This window comes from Rosa chinensis, chromosome 7, assembly GCF_002994745.2.
Source record: "Rosa chinensis cultivar Old Blush chromosome 7, RchiOBHm-V2, whole genome shotgun sequence".
Lineage (NCBI taxonomy): Eukaryota > Viridiplantae > Streptophyta > Magnoliopsida > Rosales > Rosaceae > Rosa > Rosa chinensis.
The window spans coordinates 56,461,875-56,487,448 of NC_037094.1; the positions used below are offsets into that span (position 1 = coordinate 56,461,875).

At 38.1% G+C, this 25,574-nt stretch overlaps 2 protein-coding genes and 1 long non-coding RNA gene across 10 annotated transcripts; 1 reads left to right on the forward strand and 2 right to left on the reverse strand.

Annotated features, from left to right (window-relative positions):
* Nucleotides 1–1,739: 1,739 nt before the first annotated feature.
* Nucleotides 1,740–9,025, forward strand: LOC112179628. 2 transcript variants are annotated; one of them, XR_002927838.2, is made up of 3 exons: nt 1,740–2,044; nt 2,278–2,320; nt 8,060–9,025. It is a non-coding gene; the product is annotated as an uncharacterized LOC112179628 (long non-coding RNA). The 2 variants fall into 2 exon arrangements; XR_005803532.1 differs by lacking the exon at nt 8,060–9,025 and having other exon boundaries at nt 2,278–2,494.
* LOC112179625 (receptor protein-tyrosine kinase CEPR1) lies at nt 3,563–7,808 on the reverse strand. Its single transcript, XM_024318081.2, has 2 exons — nt 4,771–7,808; nt 3,563–4,250 (listed from the first exon to the last, which is right to left on the reverse strand). The coding sequence occupies exons 1-2, from the start codon at nt 7,271–7,273 to the stop codon at nt 3,856–3,858; spliced, it is 2,898 nt and encodes a 965-aa protein (XP_024173849.1). The 5' UTR covers nt 7,274–7,808; the 3' UTR covers nt 3,563–3,855.
* A 9,217-nt stretch (nt 9,026–18,242) lies between the features above and the next one.
* LOC112175414 lies at nt 18,243–21,458 on the reverse strand. 7 transcript variants are annotated; one of them, XM_024313092.2, is made up of 8 exons: nt 21,300–21,458; nt 21,107–21,162; nt 19,884–19,989; nt 19,700–19,785; nt 19,258–19,294; nt 18,976–19,048; nt 18,622–18,696; nt 18,243–18,529 (listed from the first exon to the last, which is right to left on the reverse strand). In XM_024313092.2, exons 3-7 carry the CDS (start codon nt 19,962–19,964, stop codon nt 18,659–18,661), a joined length of 315 nt encoding a protein of 104 aa, XP_024168860.1. In that variant the 5' UTR covers nt 19,965–19,989; nt 21,107–21,162; nt 21,300–21,458; the 3' UTR covers nt 18,243–18,529; nt 18,622–18,658. The 7 variants fall into 7 exon arrangements, 5 of the variants coding, with proteins under 5 accessions (XP_024168860.1, XP_024168859.1, XP_024168857.1 ...); XR_002926441.2 differs by adding an exon at nt 19,432–19,604 and having other exon boundaries at nt 19,884–21,457; XR_002926440.2 differs by adding an exon at nt 19,511–19,604 and having other exon boundaries at nt 19,884–21,456.
* Between the last annotated feature and the right edge of the window lie 4,116 nt (nt 21,459–25,574).

The window sequence follows — 25,574 nt, forward strand, 5'->3', positions numbered from 1 at the left end:
TGTTTATTAATATAGTCCCATGACTATGAACTCTTTCAAGTGCTTCATCATGATTTATTATTTATTCATGAATCACAATAGTGGCCCAAAGACCAAAATGAACCTGTATATGTTACAATATGATACTGAACACTAATAATAGCATGTAAATTTCAGCAACTCATAAACTCATTCATGCACTCCCACTAATTCTTTGTCCTCCCCTCCCCATCACTCATCTCATTGGTCTATGCCCCATTCAAACATCCAGAAGTTAAATTGTGATGCTTCATGGTACAAGACTACTAACTGTGGTGTTGTGGTAGTCAAAATGCGTGACTCCACTACTGCAACATTAATTGATGGAGTTACTTGTCAACTTATTCTTTGTCTCCTATTGCTTGTTAAGCGCAGGCCTTGCTCCTTGCCACTAGTTCCGACTCCCTATCTACCTCAATGTCCTCTCATAGCTAATCAGACTCTCTCCCCGTATCCAAGTAGTTAGAATCTACTACTCTTCGACCATGTCATGAGGAAGCCCCCTCTTAGGGCAGACTTCGATCTTAACCCATAATATTGTCTTATTGATTATTTGTTGTTAACGCTTTGGTAATTGTATTTATGTTGCTCTATGGTAGCATCATATGACTCAAAGTTGCCGTCGAAGATGAGTCATGATATGTTGTTGTTGTTGTTTTTTTTTTTTTTGAAAGAATAGATAATATCATTACTTATTCATAGCCAGAAGGCACGTTACATCAATTATTGTCTCATACCAAAATTATAGATGGCACAAGCCGCCAAATAAATTGACTGGTATCCCTCATTGCAAACAGATGAGCTCACTTATTCGGACCTAAAAACAAAAGGACTCAAACCCTTACAACCTAACTCTCCTTTATAGTAAATGTAATTGCCCAGAGACCTCAATTGGTGTACAACTAGAGGAACTAAGAATTAAGCCGACAAAGACTCGAATCCAGTTACAGGCAAAAAAACTAAACTAGATTGGGACAAAGCCCACTAGATCACAAGAAAAGGCCCAGAGAAAAAACTAGAAAATAAAATTTGCTGGACTAGTAGCACAATCATGGGCCAAAGGAGAACCTAGCCCAAAGTCAAAGCTCAACAAGGCCAACCAAGCCCAAACCCAGTGTAGCATGAAAGCCCAAGCAGCAGCCACGACCCTCGTCGCCGCCCTTCCAGGAAAGCCACCTCCCGTCACCGCCGCCACCCAAGTAAACGAATCTGGATGCCCACCAAGCCTGAGCTGATTGGATATGGGACACCCAATACACGCAATGCCTCCACAGCCTCCAACCACTGCCCCGGAATTCTGCTTCGACCTGCAAACAGCCAAAGAGGATAGAAAAGGGATGAAAACACTGGTGACCATGTTAGTTTCTTCCCCGTCCAGAAGCTCAAGAACCACCACCGAACTTTGTAGGCCACCAGCCGTCCGGCAACACCGCAACATCACCACTACTACGTTGGGCCACCGCTGGACGAGCGCACTTGAAAAGCTAGAGAAGACGCCAGGGTAGCTACGACGGCTAGAGAGAAGTAGTGTTTTTTCCGTTATTATTCTATGAGTGAGTCATGATATATTGTTATCTACTTTTACTCTTAATAAATTGACAACCGACCCTTTTAAAAAAAAAAAAACAGAAAACAAAAAAAACAAAATCTTCACCATGTAACATATCCTAAAAATAAAAGTACTCATTCAAACTATGTATTGGGATGAAAAAAAGAAGAAAAATAAAAATTAAAAGCTAGTTTCAAACTCGGTGTTGGCCAGCCCAAACTCCAAAGTCCAAACTATTAGGATGACCCCATAGGCAGTTCTCCGTACCGTACAAACAGAAGATGATAGCCAAAAAGTTCAGTGCGTGGGATCTGTTTCAAAGAGATGAAGAGTCATACCACACCACAAGGCGATTCCTAATCCTATTCTTCATGATCATGTCCCTATAGCACTACCGAAATACAGTAGCTACTACCAGTACTAGTAGAGCTAGTACTGTGAACTGTGAAGTGGAACACATGTATAAGTTCTACTATGGTATGATTTTCAACCACCCCAGAAAACCACCTTACTTGGGTTGCATGACTATTCTAGCATCATGGATCACACTATCCACATTAAAACTTAATCACTTGCATCAGTCAGTGGACATAGTAATCATTGTCATGATTGTTGTTTAGCTTCTATATTTTGTTTATGAATAATGTCACTGTTTTGTTCAGCCAACAATCACTAATTTGTTGTTTTTATACTCATTTCTGTCAATTCAGGTTCTGGGTGGGTTTTAGTAAGAAATTTTTGCTGTACAATCAGGTATGGATGTCATGTAAACTTTGAACAACTTTGTTTTCAGTGATAAGAGTTATGATTAGGTTAACTTTTGCAAATTATGGAGTCAATGGTCACTCATAAGATGCCCACAAAGTGTTCGATAAAATTACTGAATGAGACTTGTTATTACAGCTATATGGATGTGCATTGCCTTGATACCCTGTCTTTTCATTCAAGAACTCTTCCTTTTTTGAGCTGATATATCAGTTAAAGCTTCTTGCTTTTGTATATGGGCTCTCCACCATGCCAAAAGATACTAATATTTGTCTCCATGAATCGTATTCTACTACGAAAACCCCACATACCACTCACAAAGATTGACATAGACACACCTTCAAGTGTGATCAGTTGCAGACCTATGCACGTGTTACATTTAGTCATGATTCATGATATATATATATATATATATATATTTATATATATATGCTTGTCACAACTTGTCTTTGCAGAGATGACTCTAATATGCACCAAATGGGTGACTGCTTTTTATCTCAATGTTTGTATGAAATGAGCCAACTGTTTTGAGAGTGTTTTGTTTACTTTATATGATATACTTTTAGAAGAATTTTAGAAGAAAATGGTTAAAAATCTTAATGTGTATGGCTGGTGACCTTATAAAACTTAAGTAATGATAAACTTTAGGTTGAAGATGCTATTACTTATAGCATGATCTTGCTAGCTATAACAGCATAGAAGAAAACTAGCTAGCTAGTGATAGAATATTTAGGTAAAATCGATTTGAATGTCTCTTTTAGAGTACATTTATTCAGAGAAGTTTTTTTTTTTTTTTTTTTTTTTTCCCAACTTGTGTGTGGAAGGAGGTTCATGGTTCACTATCGATGGTGAAATATGTTTGGAGCATTTCTGTGCATGCTCCTTTGACCCAAAACAAATTCAATCAAATTGATGTAGAAATAGAAACAAACAACAGAAAACCAAAAAGAAGACAAATTATTCACTACTTCTCCTCCGTCCTTAACATAAATGGTGACAAAGATGCTCATCTATCAATCAGGTCCAACTATCTGCTTATTGGATAGCTAAGCTCAAGTGTCCCCTCCATATAGAATCATGCCCTCTTACCTTTAGTTATTAAAATTCAGAATCAGGAACCCACTTTTGATGCATAAAAGAAGCCTCTCACAGTTAACAACCTTCCACTCCTTTCCCATCCCACTCGAATAGAAAAGGAGCAAAAGTTAAAGGACGAAAGAACAAAATTCATAAAAGCTAAGGATATGATCATTCATTGGCAGGTCTCTGTAATATAGATGCTGATCAGCGTTACTGTAAAGCAGTTATAGTGACTAAATAGCTCAAATCCTTACAAGAGCAAAAGAAAGCAAAAGAGAAAGAGATAGAATCTACAAGCCACTTTCATGAAAAGCTAGGAGAGTAATTAAGTTATCTTTATGACCAAGTCCCCCAGATTAGCTTGCGAGGGACCATGGTTATCTATTAGTATCTATAATACTTCACCTTGGGATGGTGGGACCAACCAAACCTCTTCATGCAAATCATAACTCAAAAGGGTTCTTAACCTTTGTTACAGTTGATGCTTCTTTGGTCTTGGTTGATGACTTGCATGAATCAAATCTGCAAGGGTCTGCCTCGATCAGCAACTGAACCACTTCCTTCATGGTTGGACGCAGAGAAGGGGCCTTGTAGGTACATCGAACGGCAATTCGAAGAACTTGGATCATCTCCTCCTTGAATGACTCTGACAATCGCTTGTCTAAAACCTCCATGGCTCCTTCTTTAGTATCCACTTTATTTGAAACCCAGTATATGATGTTCTTGTTATCACCAAACTCTGCCTCCACTGGCTTCTTCCCAGTTATCAGTTCCATTAGAACTACCCCAAAACTGTAGACATCGCACTTGGTTGTAGCTTTGGATGAATATGCATATTCTGTTACAAAGCACCAATTACATTCAGCATTACATTCTGTGTAAACTTTTTAAGTCTGTGTAGATAAATGACTAAAGTAAAGCAAAGGGGTAATTGACATTAAAAATAAGCACACTGCTGATTTGAGGAACTACCCTTTTGGTTTTCCTTTGATGTTTATTTATTGTCTTGTACCAAGATGCAGCTTAGTGAAAGCAACAAGTGATAACAGCCATAAATCAAAACACAACAAGTAAGCAACAAGTAATAGCAACAAAGTAATAAGTAATAGCAGTCATAAAATAACACATCAGTCTTGTGCACCAACTCACTTGATAGTATTTCATTCATTCAAATCTGTGCGCTGGACTTCATTTTTTTCTAACTGACATCTATATGGAGTTATGGACATAACATTTTATGAAAAAACTAAGTGAGCCTAGCATTATTGATCACGCATGAAAGCATTTCTTGCATCATCTTTCATGTCATTGTGAATGTTTAATGAAATCTTATCTAGTTGAATCAGAAAATTAAGTACCTGGGGCTAAGTAACCGTATGTCCCAGCGATAACAGTGGTTGTGGAATCTTTCCCTCCTCTTGCTTGTAAAACCTTGGCTATGCCAAAATCTGCAACTTTGGGTTGGTAATTCACATCAAGCAGTATGTTGGTGGACTTAATATCTCTGTGAATAATTGGAGGCATCAGATCATGGTGGAGATATGACAAGCCCTGTGCAATCCCTAGCGCGATCTGGTGACGAATAGGCCACTCCAAATGGATCCAACCTTTGTGAAGAGCATCCCAAAGGTTTCCGTTTGGCATATACTCATAAACCAACAGGTTGCAATCCAAACTTGAGAAGTAGCAAAACAATTTTACAATGTTCTTATGCCTTATGTTACCCAGAGTCTCCACCTCAGTTTTCAACTCCTTGTGTATAACAAACTGATCATCTTCTGAAGATTCTTTTGTTTTCTTACTCCATAGTCTCTTCACTGCAACTACGTCCCCACTGCTCAACTCGATCTTGTAAACTGTCCCAGATCCTCCATTGCCTACTATGTTCTTGTCAACCATAGCTTCAATGACCTCACGATGGTCAAAACTTATTCGATGAAAACTTTTCACATCATAGCAGAAGAATGATGAGGATAGAGATTCATCATGTTCCACTTCTGCTCTTTCTTTTCCAAATCGGCGCTTCAGAAAGAGAATAGCTCCAATAAGAATAATAACTACTGAAACTGTTACTACCCAAAAGGAATTTATTTTCTTTCTGTTGAAGTGTTGTGGGCATACGGGAAACCTATTTTGATCAGATGAGTTAACATAGACTTTCACACAAAGGCCAGGGTTGCCAGAAAAGCTTTCTATTAGCCCTCCTTCTATCAAATGGACTGGAATAGGACCTGAAAGCTTATTGTTTGAGAAGTTGATAGAGTTTGGTAACAATTCACAAAGACTATCAGGGATATTTCCTGTCAAGAGGTTGTTGGAGAGATCAAGAACATTGAGTGATTTCAACAAAGAAAGTGAATCAGGAATGGAAGAAGTGAGCTTGTTGCCTTGCAACATCAGTAAATTCAGCTTCTTTAATTTTCCAATTTCTGAAGGAATTGGACCAGAAATAAGATTATTACTGAGATCAATCTTCACTAGACTTATTGCTCCAGAGATTCCAGGGGGTAGAACACCTGAAATGCTGTTGTTTTGGATAAAAAGTTCAGACAAATTTCTGGCTCTCCCAATTGTATCAGCAATCTGACCACTCAGATTGTTGTAAGCCAGATCAAAGATGGAAACATGGGGAAGATTAAGAAGTCCTGCAGGTATCGAGCCCTCCAAACGATTAAAGCTAAGCCGAAATCGAAGAAGAGACTCACATCCTGCATAGCTGTCTGGTATTTCTCCAGAAAACTGGTTTTCCAGAATAAGAAAGTAGAGCAACTTACCTCCCCTGCAAACCTCTGTTGGTAATGGACCAGAAAGTTGGTTCTCTGACAAGTCAAGGACAACTATAGCTGATGATTTCCCCAGATTTCTTGGAACTTCTCCAGTCAGGGAATTGTCATAAAGTGACAGCATGCTCAGTGTTTTTGAGTCTGCAATCACAGTTGGGATCTCTCCTAAAAGGCTGTTGTTGTAAAGCTGCAGGACTTGAAGCCGGGGAAGCCGACAGATTGACTCTGGAATCTTCCCAGTCAACTTATTGACTGACATGTCCATATCAGTGAGGTCTGTGAGATTTCCGAGCTCCTCAGGTATGTTACCAGTGAGTTGGTTGTAGTACAGCTCCAATTGCTTCAAATTCTTGAGCAATCCAATCTCTGTTGGAATTTGACCCACCAGGTAATTTCCACTCAGTTCAAGATCAACAAGGGAAGTCATGTTTCCTATTGATGTTGGGATCTTCCCTTGTACCATGCATGTTGTTAAGACCATGGATTTGAGCTTTGTCAGTGTGTGTATATTCTCCGGCAGCTGCCATAAGTTGAAATCTCCGTTCTCATTGAAATTGAGCACCTCAAGATTGGTAAGATTAAACACTGACATGGGGAACTTGCCTTTGAACTTGTTGTAAGACAAGTCAAGTATCTTTAGATTCTTCAAGGGTGAAAAATCTGGTAGAGTTCCACTGAGATACAAATGATCCATGCTGAGCTCTTCTAAGAATGAGCAGTTGGTGATGCTATCAACAAAGTCACCCTGGAGGTTGTTGTGACCAAGAAGGAGAATGCGCAACTGAGGCAGGTAGGAGCATATGTCTGCTGGGAAGTGACCTGAGAGTGATCGACCGGAAATATCAATCCGGACAACGTAGCCATCATCATTGCAGCTAACCCCAGAGAAGTTACAGTAAGGTTTTCCTCCTTTGACATCCCAATCTGACAAAGAGCTACCCGAATTAGGTGAAAGAGACTTTATTATTTGCACAAAAAACTGAGACTGGTTACTACTAGTGATCAAGGCTTGAGAAGGATACAAAACCAAGAATATTATAAGTAACACAGAAAGGAAGTAGGTTATGTGAGAGGCCATGTTTGAAAAGCTGAAAGATGGAAGGAGAGAAAAGGGAGAAGGAATTAAAAAGGGTATAGTTTTAAAACTGGTACTTGTTGCAGGGAAGGAGGTGAGGAAGAGAAGATGTATATAAATGTGTTGATTGTGGGGATGTTTGGGTTCAGCAGTAATAAGCCTTGATGATGATGATGATAAAAAAGGAGGGTTCGTGCAGTAGTACTAGTACAGAATACAGAGAGATAAGAGAGAGATAGAGAGAGCGGTGGCATATCTTTGCATAAAGAGTCTTTACGTTTATACTCCACTAAATGTACGTAGGAGGGGAATAACATCAGTGCCAAGTACTTTATACTGATAACCACATGCCAAAATATAAAGAAAATATATTTGTCTCCATGAATCTCATTCTTCTTAGAGTACCCCTCATACCACTACTCATAAAGTTGGATATAGACACACCTGATGGGTGATGATATTTTTGTTTACTATAGGATTGAGTATTCTTGTGTTTGCATTATAACCAATACTGATTAGAGAGAATGTGTATATGAAGAGGTACCAAGAGAGCAAATGGATGAAGGGTTAAAAGAGTTCTGATCTTCTTGAGGAGTCCTTAGTGTATTGAGGGTGGAACTGATTGCATGTATTGCTGTTAGTAAATTGCTACCTTGTCTTGATCTCAAATATGCGTTTATTCTAATCTATATTAAACGCAAGAGGATCAAAGCTTTAAGTTTATTTGTATGCCTTTGCCTTTTTATATATTGTTATTGTCATGCTAAGAAACAATTTCAATTTCTTCAGAAGAACAATGTTGCGTATGATGGAGCTCACTTGTTGGAACAATGCATGGACCAAATAGAAAAATTTAAGCATTGAAGAGTGGTGAGTTCAAATATGTTATTGTTGGTAATGGAGTTGCAATATGTTTTAAAAAAAAATTGCATGTGAATATTAGCATTTTCATGAGTTCATAAACCTTTTCCATTGTGGGGGTGTGTGTGTATATTTTCGCTTTTTTGGGTTAGGGTAGTGTTTGTTGATTATAGGACTGGATTTGGTGTATTGGTTAATGCTGTTAATACCCTACAACCAAAACAAGTTTATGAATTAAATATTGCATTATTAACAAAGATCAAACTGTATAGCCACCTTGACTTTTTCCTATTTTCCGTTTGAGATAATGTAGCTCTCAAACATTTAGATACATTTAAAATCCTAAATCAGGTTGTATGGTCGTTGGACATAATCTTTCACGTAAAGGTCGATTTACAGAATGAGTCATCAAGAGAGTCATTAGGCTCTTGTTGAAGGCATACATATCATCAATGGGAATCCAAGATGGATATGATCATCTATAGGGTGCTCAATGATGTTAGGGCAAAGCAAAGATACTTGGATACCCACTCTTGCAAAAGCTAAGAGCTGGGAATTTGATCAAATCTCTGAGTTGGCAATGCCTTACAAGTTGTTGCTTTTGCTGGCCGACAACTATTTTTTTCCAGAGGGAGCAAAGATGCGCCTGAATTATCAGTGCAAAGTAGCAAGTGCATAGCTGAAAATGGTGTCAAATTAACAACCATTGCCTAGACTAGAGAGAGTTATGCAGATGCTCATGGTTGATTGGCCGGAGTTAATTATACAAGTAGAAAACTTTAGATAATCAAAGTTGTAATCAAGTAGATGAATTCATGCTGCGGCAGGCCGCGTCCCACTTTGTATTAAGTTGATTATTCTTCATAATCTTAATATTCTGTGCTTAGAATAAACTAGTGTGTGCGCTTTTGAAGTCAATTCTCTCACAAATTTTTGCAATATACTCGTTTTCTACAGGATGGAATAGAAGAACTATATAGTACAGGTTCTGTTTTGGCGTCTGATAGGCTTATCTATGATAACTAATTTGGAATGTAATGCCAATACAATTATGACCAATTCATCATTGGAGTCTGGCACTCTCACGCACATTAACAATACTATTATCCAATGACAAGAAATTTTTCATATGTACACCAAGCAAAAAACATGGCCACAACACCAAAAGCTGTATAAGAAGCCAACCGAACTGCAGAAAGGTCAAGCTTGTGGTTCCCTTTTTGCAGGCTTGTACAGTTGTGCTTATGTGACAATCAGAACAGCTTGGCAAAAAATTTTGTTGTTGTTGTTGTGTTCTCTCTTATTTTTGTATTGTTCTAGCGAGCCTTACTATCATAAAGAATTGAAAACATTATATAATGCCATTAAGAGCTATTCAATTCCTTCTTTTATTTTTCATTGTTTATGTTTTCACTAGTTAAGATAAATTAAACTTCGAATCCTAGATCCACCTCTAACCATATTATCTTTGATTCATCACCGGTTTTATTTTTCATTATTTATGTTTTCACTAGTTAAGATAAATTAAACTTCGAATCCTGGATCCACCTCTAACCCTGTTATCTTTGATTCATCACTGGTGACAACAAATTGATTGTTTTCTCCTTGATTTCCCTTGGATCTAACTGCATGTTATCTTGGATTTAATAGCCGGGAGATCAATTGCACATCAAATCAGACTTATTTAGCCATATGGGTTTAGGTATTTACGTACCTTGTTCCCCACAGGTTTTTGGGTTTCGATTCAAGCCCGAGTGGCGAGTTTTGGTGCTTGTAAGAGCAAATTCACCCGTTGGGTCACCAGGTCACCCACTATTCACTGCTTTTTAGTGTTAATTTCACCCTCTGGGTCACGAGCACAGTGTATTTCAAGACCCAGAGAATGAAAATATACACTAAAAAGCAGTGAATAGTAAGTGACCCGGTGACCCAACGGGTGAACTTGCTCTAAGGGTTAAATGGTTATATTTGGCTTCTATTTCGCTGAAATGTAAAAGGAATTGGTCATCACCGTAAAAAAATCCTAGAGTCAGAGTTATAGAACTACTTCATATGCCTTAATCGGTCCATCATCTTAGTCTAGAGTTAATTGGCTAATTGAGTAGTGATTTTAGTTTGTATTCGGATGCCCCACCACTTTTACCCTCCTCATTGAGATAACTAAGGTTAAGCAATCAAAACTTCCAAGAGATTGATAAATCGTTCGCTTTCAACCACCAAATATCATTAACTTAGCATTGCCCTCCAAACTGGTGCCTCTTGCTTTCCCATGGGTATGGCTAATTGTGTGCTAAATAACTTAGCTTTAGTATGCATGGACGCAAAGATTGCAAAATTACTTCAAGAAATTCATGATCGATCGCACGCGTAAGGAGTATAAGTGATCAATGTAAACTCCAAGTCTGATGTGCCGTTTAAGGATCCCAAGCATGACCGTAAGCCGAATTGATTGAAATAACAACACAAAATTCACTAACATTTTGGAAATGGAGCAATCCCTTAAGGATTTGCAATTATATGGTTTTCTAAGTTTGGATTGTACAACGTTGTAAAAAGCATATGCTGAGATGGCTAGCTCTTTTTTAACAAAACAATATGGGCGTACGTGATAGAAAACAAAATGTTGTCGTTAGACTTGAAAATGCTTGTGCAAGGGTGAGAACATCTACTGAATTTCCACACAAAAAATAACACAAAAAGAAGATGAAGCATATATATACTACGACAACATTAAAAAAAAAGATTATACTGGAGTATTGACAACATGTTTTTTGAGTTGCCATGAGTGGAATGACAAGATAGCATAATATATTTTCTACGAGTTTTTCTGAGAGTTGGAAAAATTGATATACGTCATTGAGGGATATCACCCAGAAAACAAGGTGTCTTTGCTTCTCATATGTACCACGTCATAGTTAAAAATCATAGTCGTGAAAAATATCATGGTGGGTCAAAAGGCTACACTGTTCAAATAAGGGGTGAGAATGGAGAGATTGAGACAAAAAAAAAAACTTTCAATTCTGAACATATTTGAACTTTGAAGACAATTGGATGACAACATTTTTGATATAACCGAGTTGAGGGAGAATTTGATTAGTTTTAAATATATGATAAAGTGACAAACTTAGAGCTCCGCTTTGATCTAACAAATATAGAGACTTTTGGCTTGTTTTGATTAGGGCTGGGCTCGGTGCGGTTCGGGCCCGTATGGGCCTGAAACCACAACCGCACCGCATTATTCGGTAGGCCCATTTTACGCACCGCAGCCGCTTTTATAATGTTTGGACTGCATATTCGGTTGCACCGTTTTATCGGTTCGGTGCGGTGCGGTTTGCACCCAAACCGCATATTAAAACATCCAACTAAAACCTGGAAATTTGGCAGCCTCCAAATGAGTTTTTCTATTGGAACCTCCAAATTTACTCACTTGACCTCTATGCTTTTTACACCTCTTATCAAATTTTCAAATACTAAATTTACTCACTAAACCTTACTAAACTTCCTCAAATAACCTCACTCATATAATTTGCAAACAAATTATTATCTTTAAAATAAAAAATTTAGTCATTTCAATGATTTAATCACTCTATAAATCTTAACTAAATATACATTTCTTAATCAAACTTGAGTTTCAAAAATTAATGTCTAATCAAAAAGAAAATGCCATGAACTATTCTGTTTTTTTTTTTTTTCTATTTTAGCTGTGCAAAAAAAAAAAATCACTTGTTTTTATTCTAAAAAAAAATAAAATCATTTGTTTTTTAATGTTTATTTTTTTTCTGTATTTTTTGTACCACATGATTAATTACTTAAATATATATATATATATATATATATTTTAACTGCTAGTTTTTTTTATTTTTATTTTATTGACTTAGATTTAGATCATAAATCATAAGAGAATTTATTTTGTTTTCCCTTACCAATATGCGTTCAACATATATATCATACATTTTTATGTCACAGGATCTTAATCATATTTTTAATTCTTATTAAATATATATGAATGTTTTAATGAGTATGTAGTGAAATTGGAAAATGAAAATAGATAAGGAAAATAATAAGAAATACAATCTAATATTATTGAATTAGAAAGTCTACATAAAATAAATATAATATTTTTGGGCATAATTATTGTCCTTAATTGTCATTTTATAGTAGGTTATATATGTCATTTAATAATTCATAATAGAGTGAGGTCAAGTGAGTAGATTTTGAGGTCCCAATAGAAACTCTCCCTCCAAATTTGAAAGAACAAAAAAATCAACTAAAACTTGAAACATTCTACTTCCAGCAAAACAAATTCCCAACTACTAATCAACCAAATGTGGAAAAAATATAAGCAAACGCTAGAAGAAACAAACATACAGACCAACTACTAATAGTCTAATACACTCAAAGTCTGAATAGATTCAAATTACACTAATAGTGTAATACAGAGCATTCCCAAAGTTCAAATTAACCAAATGCAGAAAAGGAAATAGGGGTTCATCAAGGTGCTGAATTACAGACCATTCCCAAAGTCTAAATTCACCAAATGCAGAAAACTAAAAAAATAAATGGCAGTCCAACAAACAAGCAAATGCCAAACTCCAGTGCTATCGAGTGCCGCCTTCCATCTTTCTCTAAGCAATCCAGCCCTTCACTTCATTCCTCACTGTCACTAACAATAGTTGCTCCTCCATCTGTCCATCAAATTCCCAACAAGTGCAAAACAGAAAAACAAAAACAAGTAAGCCAACATTGCAGCTCAATGAACTCATTATACACGTGCAAAACATAAACTTATCAAGCCATTATTATACCATTGCAAAACAGCAAACATGAAAACTCTTACCAATTTCCAGCTTTTCCAACTCCTCATAAAGCTGCAGCTTATCTTTGGTTGGTTCATTATGTGCATCAAATCCCGCTCCCCTTAGCCAATCACTTAAGCAAACCAATCCCTCAACCATCTTAGGGGTAAGAGAAGCTCTAAAAGGGTCCACCACTCTCTTTCCAAGGCTGAATGCAAATTCGGACGCCATGGTTGAAGTAGGTATAGCGAACATATCTTTGGCAATTTGGGACAAAATGAGGTATCTTGGAGCATTCTCCTTCCACCAAGCCAAAATTTCAAACTTGGGGTTCGAAGGGTCTTCTGAAGCTTCCAATAGATACTTGTCCAGCTCATTCTTGATCACCACAACATCTTTCTCTTGCCGCAAAAGCTTGAACTAAAGCAGATTTGCTGCATGACTATCCTCATCAGGTTGTTGATGCGTAGACTCGATCCTTGGCATTGTCACATTCCTTGAAGCTGCTGCAGCAGCTGGAACTTTGTCTGCAATTCAAGAAAAAATTGTTCAATTAGTGTATACTTGTACTATAAACTGTGATACAAAATCAAAAATATGAAAAAAGAAAAATAGTAAAGAGTTACTTGCATAAAAATCAAACAGTGAGCTCAAGGTTGTCTTCATGTCATCGACCATCACTTGCACACCTCCTTGATTTGCTTGCAGATTTGGGAAGAAGAATTCAAGATACAATAGCTTGTATCTTGGATCTAAAACCACGGCAATAAGAAGAATTTTGTTTAAATCTTCAAGCTGCAGCCAATACTTGTCAAACTTCTTTTTCATCGAGGTGCCAATGCTAACAAGAAGAGGATCCTCACTAGCTATGCACTTATCAAGCTCACTAACAATTGTGCACATCCAAAGTAGAGGCTCATTAGCAGTTACATGCTTAGTGGCACTAAATTAACTTCATGGTTGCGGCATAGAAGATCTTGAGAAATTTGACGAGCCTTGCTGCCTTTTCCCAATCTGCAGCTCTAGGAGGCCCTTGTCTCTTGCTTCCACCCACTCTCTCTTGAAAGTAATTTTCAAATTGCTGATCCTCATCCTCAAGCCTCAAAAAATCCTTCTTATACTTACACGTAAGATCCAACATAAAGTATGTTGAATTCCATCGTGTGCAAACATCTAAAGGTACGATTCCTCCCTTATACTCAATATACTTAACACAATTCCGAATACCATCGATGGAAGAGTCTAGCTCCTCCATACCATCCCTCACAATGAGGTTAAGAATGTGGCAGCAACATCTCAAATGCAGAAAACTGCCTCCTAACACCAATTGATTCCAATTTCCTATCTTCTCCCTCATGTAGTCTAGGGCCACCTGATTTGGACTTGCATTATCGACAACAATTGTAAAAACCTTGTCGATCCCCCATCTAATCAAACAAGATTCAACCAGCTTGCCTATTGTTTTACCCTTGTGATTTGGAATCACACAAAAGTTTAAAATCCTCTTGTGCAGCTTCTAATTAGAATCTATGAAATGAGCAGTCAACACCATATAATTAATGTTTTCGATACTTGTCTAAGTATCCGTTGTGAGAGAAACCCTTTGCTGATTAACAGCTAAAAACCCCCTAATCCTCTCCCTCTCAGCCTGATAAAGCTTTCAGATATCTCTAGCTATTGTTCTCCTAAAAGGTGACTTAAATTGAGGCTGAGTCACCTTCTTGAAATCCTTAAACCCTTCATTCTCAACAAAAGAAAATGGCAGTTCATTACAAACCACCATTTTCGCACAAGCTAGCCTAGAAGTCTTCTTATCATAAGCAACAACAATTAATTTACCTCCACTATTAGTCGAATCAAAGGTCAAGTACTTCTGCATCTTATTCGAGACATAGATTGGCGATTTCCTACACTGGTACATCACGTGTGTCCTCATCGCTGATGTGCCATTGCTTCTGGAGTCGCTTGCGTAGGTTTGGGGCCAGTACTTGCACCTTGAACGCCCTGGCTTCAAGAAACTCCCATCTGGATTCTTCAACTTCTCGAAATGCTACCACATAATTCAGCTGTTCTTCCTCTTGCTTGAACCATCTTGTTCTCCAGGAAGTGGGGGAAGTGGTGGTACTGGAATATCACCTTGGACAACTACAGGAGTAGGAGTCACTGTGGGACTCGGTGTGGGGGTCATCCCAATGCTAGAGTCTGCAGTTCCAGTTGGACTCGGTGTCGGAGTTGAGGAAATCCCCTCCATAATATGCACATAGCCATGAAAAACAATGAAGAGAAAACGATGAACGAGAAACGGAGACAGAGCAGATTAATAGATTATAGTCTATACTATGTACCTTCTTAATACCAGCGCAGATCTGGGACGTGTTTCTTAACACCAGTACCTTCTTCCTCGTTCTTTGTTTCTTCACTCCTAATAAGCACAAAGAAAGTAAAATTAATTACTAATTAAGAACTTGTATCAACTTGATTTAACTTGATTTGAAGTTTTGGACATTGTTGAACTGCTCTAATCTTACCGGCTATGAGGTTCAGGCTGTGAGAGAAGGGAGAGAGGAGCAAAGATGAGCGAAGATGACCGGAGATGAGTGGAGAGGAGCGTTGGCGTCGATGGTAGAGAGGAGCGACCCAGAGAGAGACGTTGTGGGAGAAGAGGGAAAATAGCAGGAAGCGGCGAGATAGAACTTACTCAACTGAGGGTTAAGGTCGTGTGGGAAATAATATAAAAAATTATTAAAAATAAATCAAATATATATTAGAAAACAATCCGTCTGGTTCAGTTCAATGCGGGCGGTTCGAGGTCATAAACAGAACCCGCACCACAGTTAAGTGTTTCGGTGCGGTTCACCTTCAAAACGACGTCGTTTTATGCACGGTTCGGTTACCGAACAGGATTTTTAGGTTTGGTTCAGTTGGTTACCGGTTTTTCTAAGGTTTATGCCCAGTCCAAGTTTTGATATCCCTAATAGGACGTTTTATGCTAAAACCACTATTTTTTAATTGAACACCCTAAAAAAAAGGTATGTCTTTAATATAAATCGAAATGTAGTTAACGACACCACAATCTACGAAATCGATATTGCAATAATCTCAAACGTTATAATGACTTAAATAAAATATATGGTTAGGATCCCAAGTTTCAGCTCATTACAATTTTTGGCCAGTCGGTCCTAAAAATTAGGACGTGTTTCTCGGTGTTGGTATAAGTGTGCATTTGTTGTCCTATTCAATTGTATCAAAGATGTATTTTTTTTTTTTTGAATAATGGGGTTTGGAACCTAGTCAAGCTGGGAGGCTCATCCCCATGCCCATGTTATTGTTTATAATATTTTGTCGCACCGGGGGGGACGTAATTCCTGTACCCCGAGCAGACATAGTTGCATTACATATATCCTCATAGAGGACGTCCTGTAAGAAAACAGGAGCCTTAACTATAGAAAGATCCACAACATGATCTAAACTAGCAAAGTGGGCTAATCGATGGGCCACACTATTTGCTTCACGAAAAACATGTCGAATGCTTACATAATCAAATGTTTGCATATAATTTTTACAATCGTCAAGAATCTGACTAATCTCTGAGTTATGGTCCACTTGTTGATTCATAGCAGCAACTAAGAGAGCACAATCACTCTCAATTTCAATCTTTGTCCATCCATGATAGATTGCTAGAAACAAACCTGCTCTGCAAGCCTCGGCTTCACTATGAAGTGCAGAGCTTAAATGAGGAAGCATCTTAGACCAGGCTCCTTTGAAGCTACCAGTATCATCACGGGCAATAACCCCAATACCCCCACTACCGTCAGAGTTTCTATAAGCACCGTCAATATTAAGTTTGAGCCTCCCTCGAGGTGGGAACATCCATTTCGGCACCGCTCCTCTAATGGTTCTGTTAGGAGTCTTCAGTGGGTGGAGGCGTTGGTACTCAGCCAATAAATGCATAGCCCAACTGACTGCATGCATGAGATTAAAGGACCCCCCATTCCACAACAATTTATTTCTTTCATACCGAATAGTCCAAAGAAGCATAAAGAACACATCTAATTATTGTTTATCAAGGATATCAATCATATCCATAATCCAATTCTTCATGGACGTTGTTGCATGGCTTCTGGCACGCAGCCCAAGAGAGCTAAATAACCAAAAACATGCAATAACGTTGCACTCCTTGAACACATGCAGACTAGTTTCCACTTCACATCCACAAAAAACACATACCTGATCTTCCAGCCAGACTCGTCTGCTCAAGTTTGCCTTCGTCGGAATAATGTTTGTCAGCAGCCTCCAAATGAAGGTTCGTACTTTTGGTTGAACTCTAGCATGCCAGACTAGTCTCCATAACTTTTCCTCCCCATGGGCCTGGGACGTAGATGCATGTTGAGGAAGTGCCGCCACACATCTTGCAATGTGATACCCGCTTTTGACATTGTAGAGACCGTGTTTATCAAAGTGCTAGATTAACCTATCTGCTGGATGTCTCAGGCTAAGCGAAATTTTGCGGATGAACTCAACCTCATCTACAAAAAATAACTCCTCCAGCCAATCATGCATCCATTCATTGGACTCAGGGTCGATCAAATCTGCAACTTTCAAATTTTCTAGGCCTTCAACCACCCCCCCGACAGGTCGAAATGTATATGGTCTGGGGATCCAGGGGTCGTCCCATACAGATACATTCAGACCCGTACCAATCTGATACCTAACCCCTTTCTCCAGCAGTAACTTCCCTTTCATAAGACTCCTCCAAGTATAAGAATCACCAGGGCTCACGCAAGCATGCAAAAAATCACCATCTGGAAAATATTTAGCCTTTAAAATTCTACCAAGCAGAGAGTTGGGATATCTAATTAGCCTCCAACCTTTCTTAGCAAGTAGAGCTTGGTTAAATAATTCCATATTCCGAAACCACTACTAGAGAAAACCCATTTAGGGACGAAATCAGTTTGTTTCTAAAAACTGAGAATTCGTCCCAAAAAAAGATTTGAAACAAAATCATTTTGTGGCTAAAGTCGTCTCCTAAATCTCGTCCCTAATTATTAAAGGCAACGGTTGATAAATTCCGTCTCCTAATGCATTTGGAGAAGAAATTAAAATTATCTCCTATTCAACAAAATTTCATCCCCCATTCTCATTCAAGTTGGCGGGAAAATTAACTATAAATGGCGCCAATCAGATGAATAGGGGACGAAACTCATTCCGTCTCTTTCTATTTTCAAATTTTAAATTATTTTCAAATTTAATGACACCTATCAGACGAATAGGAGACAATTAAAATAGGCAAATATTGAATTTGACACAGATTCAGATACACATGAGCAAAGACAAACCCCGATTCCTTTATTATAGACAACAAACGTTCAAACACTAATAGGACAACGACATAGTTTAAGATAAGACCGTCTACAGCACAACACACCAGCAACTGAATACAATGTTTATCTGAAATGAATATCCAACTCGAGTACAATATTGCACTCGCAAAACTTGAGGTGTCACAATCATTTATTCTTGGCAATGAAGAGGCCCCCTTCTGCTCTCTAGAGTTAGTCCTATCCAGCTTTTACCTTCCATCCACCATGTCATTCTAGTCCTCCTGAACATATTTTGATTGCAAAGAATCAGAATTTCATGCATAGAACTGTAATAACATATCAAATGCCCAGAAAAAACAAGGAAGAAACTCACCTTAGAAAAGTCCTCAATGAACGCATCCTTGTCCTTCTCAACGGCATTTAATTCCTGCTGCAGAACTCTTATGAACTACATGTGCCACAAAACAATTTGGTATAAGTTCAGCAAGCTCAAAATCATGTATATAAACAGAAACAAAGAAATATCAGAACTAGCATATTATCTCCAGTACTATATATATTCATTCATAACTTCATACAATACGGTTCCAGTGTCACAGACTACAATCTAATGCACGCACCAGCAGCATTGAAACCCAAAAAGTTCAGTGACTTAAACGAATGTGTCTGGCCACATACAACTTGTGGTATCGTAAAACACTCATTATATTACCTACAACATTCTTACCTATGTCATCTCCAAGATGTCTGCAATCACAGCCAAGAAATTGGAGATAATCTGGGATACCAGATACTCTAACCTGCAAAATACAGAAAGGCCACAAATAGGAAGCCAAGTTCCGCTTTTTCTCATGTCAAATGGCAACAGCTATTATAATTGAATTCATTTTGAAATCTAAATGACACAGCAAAAATAACTTGTATAGTCATACCAAACTGCAGTGTAAGCTTGTCAAACAAGTATATTTAATTTGTAATAGTAATAATCAGAGTTTTACATTATTATTACCTTATTAAAGAAAGACAACTCGCAGAGTCTGTTAATCCTGCATGAAGCAAAGTAGCAAACATGTATAATACTATTAATACACCAGAGAAAAGAATCTAGCTGAGAAAAAAAAAAGAAATGCCAAGAGACCAATATCCAGAACAGATATTATGCGTATAACAATTAAAAGGTTACCCCCAATTTTCTCCTCAGTTAGCAAATATTATTGAAATCTCCGATAAGAGACTAGGGTTCATTGTTTTGAGGTTCCAACCTTCTCAAGGTATTCCATAGGTTAAGTTGAAGTTACGACCCCCACCCCAATCTCATCTAAACCTTTAACATTAGGCTTTAGTTCTTCTACTCTTCTGCAAAGTCAGAAAAGGTTTTTTTTTATTTGTTAGGGAAAATTTTCCAAATCTTGAAAGTGCTTATGGTTAGTAGTTAAGGAAACACTCAGCACCTTACACCTGCAGCGTTTGATTGGTTTTGAATCAATGTGTCCAGATAAGTAGTTACCGTCTCATGTACTTGGGGATCTGCAAAGTCCTGCTCCAATGCAATAGGCAAGGAATATGACCTTATATTGCACGGTAAAAACAACCACTGAAGCACTAGCACTAAGGATTCAAAAGTTAAATGCTTACACCATGAACATCTTGCATCCACCAAGGAACACTTTCTGAAAGAAGAGTGATGTACTGCTCCATTGCTACCTCTGCACTCATGTTGCCAAGCTGATGCCAAGCATTCCTGGGACAAGGTAACCAGTTTCCTTTATCAACTTCATGAAGAAGCAAATGTCAATCATTAATATTTGCTATTAAACTTTATTGCGGAGGTGAAAGCCTTGGTGTGATACCATTCAACTATGTTATTATATGCTTACCAGACAAAATGTATATGTACCTTAAGTTTCTACGCATATGAGCATTAAAAAAATGTCAGTAAGTAACACAAAATAAGTTCTCCATTTACTCTGCTTAATAAGGTGCAACAGCTGGAACTTGGAAGGTGAAATTAAACCAACAAGAACTAGAATAGGGATATATGCATATGATACAGAAACAGAACAACTGGTGTCTTCCTATTCCTCCCCCTTCTCATACTTCTTCATATGCCAACGAACAAATAATAGATACTACAAAGTACTAACCCCTGACACAATCAATCATTTCAAATTAACTCATGTAATTCAAACCATTATATCCTACTTTAACATATCAGAATCTTCAGTAATATTATCATGTGTTACTTGATAGTAGTCATAGGAAAATCACCAATTAAAAGTCTCAAACCAAATAAACTGATGCATCAAAGTATTGCTATCAGTGGACATACAAAGCTTCATTTAGAGAAATCAATGAGCAAAAGCACATAAACAATTCAGATAGCACAATGGATAATCACAGCACTAACAAAGGCACAAGAGAATTGAAAAGCTACCAACAACATTGTTAGAAACAGATCTCTGCATTTTATTCATAAACATGACAAACTTTTATTCAAAGCTGAGAGCTTAACGATGCAAAGTTTTCACATACAGTGTGAAGCTAAGCAAAAGACTTATTCAAGGATAAGCCAATAAGATATAAATAATCCTAAGTAGCAATGAAAAATAGACAGTGAAGATATCAAGCAATTAACTAAAGATTGATTTCTACTTGAAGACATCAAATAATTTCAGAGACACCGAGGCCGAAGTCGAAGCCCAAGGAACCAGTCTTTCAAGATCAAATTCAAGAACAGAAGAAGACCCAAGAACCGGTGTTTGAAGTAAAACTGGATCGGGTTCAAGAACAGAAGAGGGTTGTCGACTTCCAAGAACTACTACCGGTCTTTGAGGTGGAGAAGTGAGAGAAGAGAATACCCATTTGCGGCTGCGGCGGCAGACAGATCTTAGAGTCGGCGTCAGAGGTTTGCAGCCTGCAGAGCGAGAGTGTGTCAAAGACTAATATAGCAATCCTAATACAGAAACGATTTGATCGAGCTTTAAATCATGACGAGCGAAGGAACAAAACAGGTTCCAATGAGAGAGAGGATGAGACCAGAAGGATCACCACCTAACTACCCACGAGATCAAGAAGATTTCGATCAAAAACCCTAAGCCCCAATTTCACATAGTTACTCGACTCTGAGCGCGTGTAGCGCGTTCCATTCGGTCGTTTCCTCTTTTCTTTTGTTTGAACAGATTTCTATCCTTGCTACCTTCAATAAAAATCAAAAGATCTCTTTTTTCTTTGTAATTTTACTTGTTTATCCTTTTTCATGTACGTAGTTCTCCTAGTATCTATATAAGGGATATTTGCGTAAAAAAACTATGCTTTAGTTAACAAACTCTATTATTTTTATGGATAAAATAATTAAAATAAAAGAACCAAAAATTTTCATATAGAAGATGATCTAGATTCCGGATTTTCAAAAAAGTTCTCTTAAGTTCTTAGTAACAGTCAACAATGCAAGTCTTCTAATCGTGCCTCTAACCTTACTACAACATCAATAAACAAAAATTAGCAGTACCAAAACTAAAAAAAGATTGAAATTCTGCAACATTGAAAACCCTAATGCTATATTTAGAGTACTAAATGAGAAGAAGAGAAACTAAGAGATGCGAGATAGGTGAGAGGGGTTACATGATAGAGACACTGTTGTTGGGAGGTATTGGTGTTCAGATGTTCGTATGGGCAAGTCGCAGAGCAGTGATCGTCAAATAATTCGAAGAACTGAGACTAGGGGAGAAGAAAAATAAATGGAGAGGCTATTTATATGTGAGATCAAAAATACATCATTTCAATCTCAATCAATCACTATACACTGTTTATTTTTGCCAAACCCGTCTAGATAAAAAGTTAAAAAAAGAAAAATACCGCCAACAAAATTAGAGAAGAAATTTTTTGCCCCTAATTCTTTTTGTCCAAAATTTGAAATTTGGCGCAACTAACTACTTAAATTTTACCAATTATTTGCAAAGTCTAAAACGTTTAGGAGACTAAATTAAATTTCATCCCTAATTAAATTTTGGGACAGATAGTTTTTGTCTCTAATTGAAACTTATTTGTCTCTAAATAGTGTCGAATGAAGAGTTTTGGAAACAAAATTTTTAGGGACGAAATAATTTTTTTTGTCTCTAATCATGTGTTTGGGGGACGAAAAATTGGTTCGTCTCGAAAAAATTTATCTCCAAATGGGTTTTCTCTAGTAGTGAACCCTATACCTCCCTTATCTTTTGGAATGCACATTTTGTCCCATGCCATCCAATGAATCTTCTTCCCATTCTCCGAATCTCCCCACCAAAATTCAGCCATACAACGATGCATTTCTTGACAAAGGTGCTTGGGTAATTCAAAATAGCTCATCACATATGTAGGCACCGATTGTACAACGGCTTTGATCATCACTTCTTTTCCCGCCACACTAAGAGTCTTGTCCTTCCAATTCTTCATTTTGTTTCTTGTCTTTTCCATAATAAATTGAAAGGCTTCAGTCTTTGAGTAACTAACCTCAGTGGGTAAACCTAAATATTTATCATGCTTGTCCACCCTAGCCACCCAAAACACAGCAGCCAGTTCTTCTTGGAAATCCAAGCTCACATTTTTGGAGAAAGAGATACAACTTTTTTGGAAATTCACTTGCTATCCCGAGGCTTCTCCATAGCACTGCAAAATCTCCTTTAGTCTGGCACATTCTTCCCTTTCTGCCTTCATGAAAATGAAGGAATCATCCGCAAAGAATAAATGATTAATAGATGGTGCCCTAGTCGCTATGGCTATCCCATGTAACTGCTGCATCCTCTCTGCCTGGGACAATATTCGAGATAAACCTTCAGCACATAATAGGAACAAGTATGGGGATATAGAGTCACCTTGACGTAAACCCCTAGAAGGAACAAGATGTCCTCTAGGTTCACCATTCAGGATAAAAGAATATGTCACTGTCCTTATGCACCCCATAATCCATCTGATCCATGTAGGATGAAACCCCATACTACGCATCACCATTTCAATAAAATCCCACTCAACTCTGTCATATGCTTTACTCATGTCCAATTTCAATGCTCCGAAGCCTTGCGAACTCCCACTTCGTCTCTTCAGAAAATGTGACAACTCGAAAGCCAGTAACGAATTGTCAGAAATCTGTCTTCCTGTTACAAAAGCACTTTGGTTGGGGGTAATTATGTCTTGCAAGAGAGGCATCAATCTATTTGCGAAGACCTTCGACCCCAATTTATAAATTACATTGCAGAGGCTGATCGGACGAAGTTGTTGCATGTGCTCCAACTCCTTAACTTTGGGTATCAGCGTAACAAAAGTACCATTTACCTCTCTGAGCAAAACTTCCGAGGACATAAAGTTACGTATTGTAGCAGTAACATCCCTACCAACCACTACCCAATAACGCTGGTAAAATATAGGAGAGAAACCATCTGGTCCCAGAGCCTTTGTAGGGTGCATCTGTTTCAATGCCTTTAGAACTTCACTCTCATCAAACTCCTTAACTAACTCCATATTCATCTCATCCGAAACAACCTGTGGGAAAAGGTTAGTAAAGATGTCCATATTTCTAGGGTGACTAGTAGAGAACAAATTACCGAAATAGTCAACCACAATTTTCTCCAAATCTGAATCCTCCGTGCACCATACACCCTTGTTGTTGAACAAACCCTTGATCTCATTCTTCCTCTTCCTGTGACACGCTTGCTGGTGAAAGAAACGCGTATTTAAGTCACCATCTGTCAACCACATGATCCGCGAACGCTGTTTCCAGTAATTGTGCTCATGTAACAATAGATCGTTTAGCCTTGCTTCCAAACTCATACGTTCCTCCTAGGGGTATGCAGACATTGACTTATCAAAATAAACTACCAGCTTAGCCCTAGTACGTTCAATTTCAGCCTTAAGATTACCAAACTTCTGTTTGCTCCACTCACAAAGAACTCTTCTGGTGTTCTCAATTTTCAACAGAACAGTTTGGAACGGATCTCTACCCTCCACATCTTCCCATCCTTTTTTCACTACACTGGCGCATTCATCATCGTTGAGCCAAAATTCCTCAAAACGGAAATGGTTCTTTCTCCTCCTTTTCTTGGGTCTAGTAGAACGCACTTCCAAAAAGATGGGGAGGTGGTCCGACTTCGAAGGCTTCAGGTGGGTGACACGAGATGCTGGAAATTAATCAGTCCACCCCTTCGTGGCCAATAACCGGTCCAAGCGGACCTTGATCATTTCTCCTGCCCGCTTCCCTCTCCATGTAAAGCACGGCCCCACAAAATTTAGGTCAAATAGATTGCACCCCTCCACACAACTTCTGAAAGCCTCTATTTGCCTGGGACACCTAGGTGGGCCTCCCTCTTTCTCACAAGCTTTAAGCACTTCGTTAAAGTCACCACCTATTAACCAAGGCCATACATTATTATGCCCTAGTTTAGCGATAAGTGCCCAAGTCAACTGGTGAAGTTCTACTTTAGAGTGACCATATATACCGGTAAATCTCCATCTATTCCTGTCTCCCACACTCCCAATGAGGACATCAATATGATTGTCAGAATAAGTCTGAAGAGCAACCTCAATGTCTTCCCTCCAAAAAAGACATAAACCACCCGCTCTAGACACTCGTCCATTTGGGTTTCTAATCACTTTACTACTCACGGCAAACACATTTTGAAAACCTAACTGATATCGTACTCTATCCATCTCTTGAGCTGTACACTTTGTTTCACTCAGAAAAATTACATCGGGAATGTTTAGGGTTATCAACCCTTTAAGCCCATTTACTGTCCAAGGCCCAAGGGTTCCCGATCCCTTGGCAGTTCCAACTCAGGACATTCATGACTCGTGATGGGTCGAGGCCGGACCCATCACGGAGGGATGTTCAGGAGTACGCCCTATACTAAGAGAAAAGAAGATTCAAGCAAATAGAAAATCAAAACTAAGAGAAAAAAAAAACAGAGAAAATGGGACGTTGTGGAAATGCTACACTAAATCCTAAGAACCCTTGCAACTTCGATCCTACCACTGGTTCAACCAAGGGAAAAGAATCCATAGAATCTAAAATTTACCTTTTTGCACTTAATCTAAAATTTACTTGTTTGTTGTTTTATAAAAGGGTTTACACTTTTGCACTAGGAGTAGTTGTAACATAATTGTTCAGTTACCAATCATTATTCGTAGATCATCCATTGAATAGTCCCAAAGTTCTTGTCTCCAGCTTTAGCCGAGATTTGTTCATTCCTCAGCTTTCAATTGCTCGACGAAGTCAATTACACGCGTATAATTGCACAACTGGCCTCTCTGACATGTGATAGCACACCTTGTAATTCATCCAAGAAGAACGTTTTTTTT